General features: G+C 42.1%; 1 protein-coding gene across 1 annotated transcript; it reads left to right on the top strand.

Annotated features, from left to right (window-relative positions):
• The first annotated feature begins 1113 nt into the window (after positions 1-1113).
• Positions 1114-3649, top strand: LOC131219137 (cytochrome P450 CYP82D47-like). Its single transcript, XM_058214141.1, has 2 exons — positions 1114-2046; positions 3023-3649. Exons 1-2 carry the CDS (start codon positions 1114-1116, stop codon positions 3647-3649), a joined length of 1560 nt encoding a protein of 519 aa, XP_058070124.1.
• Positions 3650-7748: the final 4099 nt, after the last annotated feature.

Here is a 7748-nt window from a genome sequence, read left to right as displayed (position 1 = left end):
TTGCAGGTCTAGCAATCAATCATTATCGCATCTAAAGTAGGGCCCACGATTTAGATGGTTCGATCTGGGTTACAAACACTCCAATTGTACAAATCATGAGTGCATGCGTGTGAACCGCCATCCTCTGCGAGTGTACCAAAAAAATCACCACCACATAAAGGACGCGGGATGTGGAGTGAGTCGCTCACCACACTTTACCGTTGTATGAAGACTCTGTGGGGCCCACAGTCATGAATTTGTGTTATCCACTCCTCCCATCCATTTTTAAATATCATTTTATGGCAATATACCAAAACTTAAGTGTATAAAAACCTTGAGTATAGTACAATTAAGAAAACTGCGAGGGATTTAACGCCTGCCATTTAAACCATTTTGGGGGTCACAGAAATTTTGGATCAATATGATATTTGTTTTATATATTCATACAGATATTTTTGACCTTATTAATAGATTGGATGGAAATTAAACGTTATGGTGGGCCCTACAAATGTTTTAACAATGAGAATCATCGTCCACACTGATATTTTTGGTGTGGTCCATTTGAGCCTTGAAAATTAATCATTTTTGGGATCAAATTCTAAAATTATCTATTCAAATTGATGAACGGTGTGGATACAATAAATACATCATTTTTGGAGCCATGTAACTTTGATCTCCTTTGAACCGTTCAATCCCACACTCCGGGGATTGAACTCCCACCATTAAAATTTTCTTGGGGGCTACAGAAGTTCTGGATCAATCTGAAATTTATCTCCATTGGTGGCACCTAACAAGGTTTCAACAGCGGGTGTCATTATCACCTATGCTTCCTGTGGTGTGGTCCACTTGAACCTTGGATCTACCTCAATTTTTTGTTTCATAATATAAAGTAATTTGTAAAAATGGATGAACGACGTGGATAAAACTCATAGATCATGGTAGGCCCCACAAAGCCTCTGTTGGACCGTTTCCATTCAGGTGGAGTTGCACGCAATCTCCTTCCCATAGAACCCAACATCTGACCATGACTTTTTAAATTAAAAACAGAGAGAATGTACCATCGCTCCACTCTATAAATACCGGTGCACTCCTTTGCATGGAATATCACAACACAAGATTCTCCAACTCATAGCTATGGATTCACTTCTCCAATTGCAAGCAATATCTAGCCTTTTTGCATTAGCTCTCTTCTATATTCTATGGCTATCAAGGCCAAAAAACAAGAAGAGCAATGCCCACAAGCCACCAGAGCCGTCCGGTGGCCTTCCCATAGTGGGCCACCTCCTTCAGCTGGCGGGGCCCGATCCCCTCCATCGAACACTTGGATCCATGGCTGATAAGTATGGCGCAGTATTCATGCTACGGTTAGGATCACATCGTACACTTATCGTGAACGGTAGAGATGTAGCAAAAGAGTGCTTCACAACCAACGATCAGGCCCTCTCGGCCCGCCCCAAGAGCGCGTTCGGTGATCATATGAGCTACAACTACGCCATGTTTGGATTCGCGACGTATGGGCCGTACTGGCGTGAGGTCCGTAAGATCGCCACATCTCAGCTTCTGTCGAACCAACGGCTCAAATCGCTCATGCACGTCCGGGCCACCGAGATCAGCACGTGCATGGATGGATTGTATGGGTTGTGGATTGAGAATGATCAACGGCCAGTTAAGATGGACATGAAGAAGTGGTTGTATGGTCTCGCATTCAACATCCTGGCCAAGATGATCATCGGCAAACGCTTCTTCGGTACAATCGACGGTGATGATGAGGCCGTTCGTGTGCGGCGAGTGATGCAACAAGTATCTTATCTTGGTGGGGTATTTGTACCGTCCGATGCGCTTCCGTTCCTTAAGTGGATGGATTTGCAAGGGCATGAGTGGGCCATGAAACGAACGGCTGGTGAGATGGACGCGATCGTATCGAGCTGGCTAGAGGAACACCGTGTGAAGAGGCAGTCTGATGGGCCCCACAATGATCAGGATTTCATGGACGTGCTGTTGTCGATCCTGGAGAGTGCCCAGGTCCCTAGCTACGATACTGATACCATTATCAAGGCCACAGTACTGGTAAGTTTACGGTGTGGATTTATTTGTAGGGCCCGACTCGATCTGCATATGATCATGGTGGCCTGATGGGATGATCCTATCCATTCAAACAAGGGCTTGATCAGAAATGGACGTTCAGACCATTCTTGTAACGTCCATTCTGCATGTCCTTATTTTCGAACGCGGATTGCGTCCAACCCCCGGCCCGTCTCCTGCTGGGAACGAGCAAGATCTTTGATGGCCACCATGATGTATGGGTTTTATCCACACCGTCCATGCAATTTTATGCACTGTTTTAATAATAAAGACCAAAATTTAGGCAGATCCAAGGCTCAAGTGGACCACACCACACGAAATAGCGGTGATATTGATTATCACCGTTGAAACTTTTCTTGGGCTAACCTTGATATTTATTTTCCATCCAACCTATTCATAAAGTTACATAGACATGGATGCAGAGAAAACACAAATATAAGCTCGATTGAAAACTTCTGTGACCCCTGACAAGTTTTCAACGGTAAGAGTTTAATCCCCATTGTGTAGTCCACGTCTTTCTTAGATCTGCCTCAGTTTTAGGCTACTATCCTAAAATGATATGGAAAATGGATGGACGGTGTGGATAAAATCCATACATCATGGTGGCCACTCAAAGCTCCTGCCCGTTGCGGGGTGGGACGCAATCCTCGTCCCTTGTTTTCATGCATTTGAGTACGAAATCATGGAGGTTTCTAGTCAAAATCAGTCTACGGTGGGCCCCCTCCCATCCAACGGTTACTGTTGATCATAGGGTGGTCCATTTATATGGTAACTGATCATAGCTCTTAAAATATATGATATTCAAACTCTTCAGGTGGGCCACCCAGTTCAAAAACATGGGATACTTTGATACTACGTGTTCAATTTCTAAGTGCCTGTGTATCAAGCATCACACCACACCAGAGTATTAATTAACTCCCACTGATTCACTTGATTGAAATAGTATTGTCATTCTCTGCAGATGATTATTGAAGCTGGATCGGAGTCTATGAGCTCTGCACTGATATGGACCCTCTCTGTACTAATGAACAACCGCCACGTGTTAGTAAAGGCCCAAGAAGAGGTGGACCGCCACGTCGGCAGGGACCGACACGTGGACGACTCAGATGTCAAGAACCTGGTCTACCTCAACGCCATCATCAAGGAAACGCTGCGCCTGTACCCGCCATCGCCGCTCGGTGTGCCGCACGAGGCCATGCAAGATTGCTACGTTGGCGGATACCATATCCCCAAGGGCACACGTGTGATGGTCAATATGTGGAGGCTGCACCGGGACCCACACGTGTGGTCGGACCCACACGAGTTCCAGCCAGAGAGATTTCTCACTGATCACATGGACACGGACTTTAGGGGCCAGCATTTCGAGTTTCTGCCGTTCGGATACGGCCGTCGATCTTGCCCAGGAATGCCACTCGCACTCCCGACCGTTCACTTGACACTCGCTCGTCTGATTCATTGCTTTGAGTGGACCACAACAGATGGTGGGCCTGTGGATATGACGGAGACACTACAGACTACTCTCACCAGATCAGAACCGTTGGAGCTCGTATTCACCCCCCGACTCTCTCCTGAGCTCTACAAGCACTAGAGAGAGAAGTGCCATGTGCGTGTGTTCAAGATCTAAGCTGTCCATCTAGTGAATCTTACCGTACAGATTTTCTATCTGAAAATCAAACCGATTCGACCATCAGATCGGTTGTAGTGTTTGAAACAAATGATTGGATTGGCCAAGTTTTGTTTCCCATATTGTGGCCGAATTTTTGAGCGGACTGGATTGATTTTTCGTACATGACATCTAATTGGTGGGACCTAGCTGATGGATGGCTTGGATCTAGCACATGTATTGGTTTAGAAAAACTGTAGTTGTTTGTATTATTCATTCATTTATTTTCCATTTTCATTGTTTGCATTGCATGTCTATATTACTAAAGAATTGTATTGAATAATGCGTGAAGAGAATGCACGTGGGACATTAATGAGAAATAAGAACTTAGATTGTTTAATTTTTAACAATGAAGGACCACTTTTTCTGATCCAGACCGTTGATACGTTTGGACCCACCATGGATTTATAATAGGCCAAAATTTTTCAGATTTTGTGATCCTGTACATCCCATCTAAGGGTGTTATTTAGGACCGTTGTTTTTTTCTCCTCTAAACATCGGTTAGAATTGTTTGATTTCTTATTTTTGTTTTCAAACAGTATTTATACACTGCGGGGTTCAGATCAACGGGCTGGATCTCTTGATGATGGACCCTACATGTACAAACCAGTGGTAGATGTCTGTTATTTCACCCAGAGCTTTGGGACTCGGAGGAGATAGTCACATCATCCATCTGGATTATCTAGTACATGTGACCCACTTTTCATGAGTGGACGTTAGTGTAAGGTTGTGGCCCAGTTAATGAATGGCTATGATCATTTGAATGGCACAAACTTCGGTCAGTGGCCTAAATCATCCCAACCCTACCTAATCATTATACACGTGCCTCAATATAAATTTCATGGAAAGACTCTGCCAATTGACATTTATAGTTTGACTTGTTGATCATTTAGCACGTGCTAAGTTCAACACTGTTGAATTTCACCTCGGATTCCTGTATTATTGTTAGAACAGTACTTGGTCCACCTAGGCAGAACTGATGGTTGGTGCGTGCTCGCAGCTGAGATATGGTTAGACACGTGCGCATTGACTCCCATGCATATTAAGCGGGAAGCGGATTGGCTGGTGTACCGCACACCATCGATCTAGATAGTGTGACGTCACCAAATTCTGTGGGTCCCACCATGAGTTATGTGTTATATCCAAACCATCCGTCCATTCGATGAACTCGTTGTAAAGCTTGATGAGAAAAATAAGACAGATCCAAAGATATGAACCACATTGAAACCCTTAAGGTTATCACAAAAGTTTTGGATCAATTTAATATTTATTTTTTCCCTTAATCCAGGTGTTTGTGACCTTTTGAGATTAGATGGGAAATAAATGTTATAGTGGCCCTAAGAATGCATTAACATTGAGATTCATTGTCTCACTATTATTTGTTTTGTTTGTTGTGTGGTCTACTTGAAGTTTGGATATGACTCATTTTTGGGGTCATGGTCTAAAATGATCTCTCCAAATGTATGAATGGTGTGGATATAATAAATACATATTCGTGAGGCCCATGTAACATTGAGAATCCTACTTGTTCCAATCTAATTGGATCACATCTAATTGAGCCACTTTCAATTTCCTTTGCCCCTCATGTGGAGCCCACCTTTGAAGTAGACTGTCCATCATGTGGATTCCACTTTCAATGTGGGTCATCCATCACACATGGTATTTTGGATGCTGGGCATTCATCATTAGGAGCCCACCTTTGATGTAGACAGTCCACATGTGGGCTCCACCTTTAATGTGGTCTGTTCATAGTGCAGGACCTCCTTTGGTATGGACCATCCGTCGCATGGAGAGAGGGAGATAAGTAAAAAAGTTTAAAGTTTTAATTCTTGGACGATTAAAAATGAAATGCACCCATTGATCTTATTTCAACAGTGCCCTAATTAGAGTCTGGGAATGGATGATTGACCTTAAATGATTCTTTGACCGTAACTTAGGGATATTGGATTCCATAATTTAGTAGGTTGATTTTGAGGTATATATTCCATGTATACCATCTATAAGGGTCTGAGTATCAAACATAAATGCAGGGGATTATCAAACAACCCGCTTAAGATAAGAACCACATTGGCCTAACCATACTTAATAGGTTAGTCCGGTCTAGATTTTGAAATGTTTTGGGCCGGGCTCGGGCCTAAAAAAATAAAAATATTAAATCGGGGTCACCTTACAGCTCGGCTCCAAACAATTCAAAATCTGGGCAAGAACTACCCTAGGCCTAGCCCATTGATAACCCTACCCATTATGTTGGGAATGGAAGGCAGATTAGGTGCGGCCCACCCTCACCTAAGATTGTGCAGTCCTTACCGTGTGCCCCACCTTGATGCATGTATTCTAAGCCCATGCATATCATTTTAGGGCATGAGCTCGAAAATGATCCAGATCCAGATCTCAGGTGGACCTCACCATGGGAAACAATGGCGATTGATCATTAAAACTTCCTGCGAGCGGCAAAAGCTCTAAATCAAGTTGACATTTATTTTTGTCCATTGTCTATGTTTGTGTGACATTATCAACATGTTAGATGACAAATAAACATTACCGTGAGCCTTAAGAAATTTTTGATGGTGAGCATCCAATCACCATTATTTCCTATACATGAGATTTTGATATGCTTCGTTTTCTAGCTCATGCCTTAAAATGATCTAGCAAATCGGATGAACTGCATGGATATGAAATACATATCCATCAAGGTGGGCCTACCTAATAGCCACATCTAATCCACTCACTTGGGTATAAGAAGTTGGCCTACTACTAATCCAGCCGCATGTGTGAAACAACCTTCATCAGATCCATCTCATCCATCAAGTGCCTTGCCTCTTGTTCTCCCTGGGAAGAGTTGGGATGGAAAACCCCCCACATTAGTTGAGTTGGGGCCCACTGTAGTTTATATATGCCATCCAATCCATTCATCTGATACAAGTATTGCAATAAGATACTCCGGACTTTAGGCTTTGGACATGGGCCATCTTCCAATTATCAAAGCCATTTATACAATGAATCTTATTTTCTATGGGTGGATAGCCAACAAATTGCTTATTTTGCTTTAATATGGACGGTCACCGTGACTTCTGTATAATCTACGGTTTGAAATATTCAATCTAATATTTTTTTTTTTTCTTGGCATATCCCATCCAAGAGGATTCCTGTTACATGAACAGTTTGGATCATTGAAACATTCCAAATCCAACTGCTAGTATCCCAACGTAACGTATCCAATCTTGACACGTTTGGGTTGTATTTCTGTAAAACTCACCGTAAGATTCACGATAAAGACACAGGGAGTTGCTTCTTGCTTGACGCAACGGTAGTATCACAGCCATGCACGTGATCGAAGCTTGGTCTCCGTTTAATTCAAACTAGACCGTCCAAGTCGTGGGACCCACTGTCAAAATTAGATTGATGGGCCATGATCATATATATTGATGGACACTTTTGTTGACTTCGGAACGTTACTTATTTTTTCATCTATCCACAAATGGCAGTTACAAAATCTCGGGTTATGACCATCTAAAGTGGGCCGGTGATTTGAACGGTTTGATTTGAGCTGTAATGATGCTACTTATCTCCATTATCATCATTTCTCATGAGAACCAATTAGATCAAGTTACATGTGATTTATATGAATTTGCATGGTGTCTTTGGAAATTTGCAGTGATATATGGAGAGAATTTCTCGATAACATAACTGGAATGCGAGTGATACCGAAAATGGTAGATAGTAAAGGAATGATTATGGGATAAGTGACAATGAAATCTCAAGAAAGTCATGTAATGTTAAATAGTTATAACAATAATTAAAACGTGTAAATGATATATATATGACCAGATTAAGGTTATAAATAATAAATGAATTCTTATTCAACAAGAAGAATTCACCTCGTATGAACTCAACTAAAACCAAACATTATATTTCAGTTATCAATCTTTTATATTCCATGGTGCAAACCTTTACTTTTCACATTTGTTTATATTTCGTAGTGTAATATGTAGTATTAATCAAGTAGCTGATAATTTTAGTAGTA

Source organism: Magnolia sinica, chromosome 11, assembly GCF_029962835.1.
Source record: "Magnolia sinica isolate HGM2019 chromosome 11, MsV1, whole genome shotgun sequence".
Lineage (NCBI taxonomy): Eukaryota > Viridiplantae > Streptophyta > Magnoliopsida > Magnoliales > Magnoliaceae > Magnolia > Magnolia sinica.
This window is presented reverse-complemented; position numbering and strand designations above follow the sequence as displayed.

Coding starts and splice junctions, on each gene's coding strand:
- LOC131219137 (XM_058214141.1), top strand. CDS start 1,114: ATGGATTCACTTCTCCAATTGCAAGCAATATCTAGCCTTTTTGCATTA. Junction 2,047..3,022: donor TTATCAAGGCCACAGTACTG/GTAAGTTTACGG, acceptor CATTCTCTGCAG/ATGATTATTGAAGCTGGATC.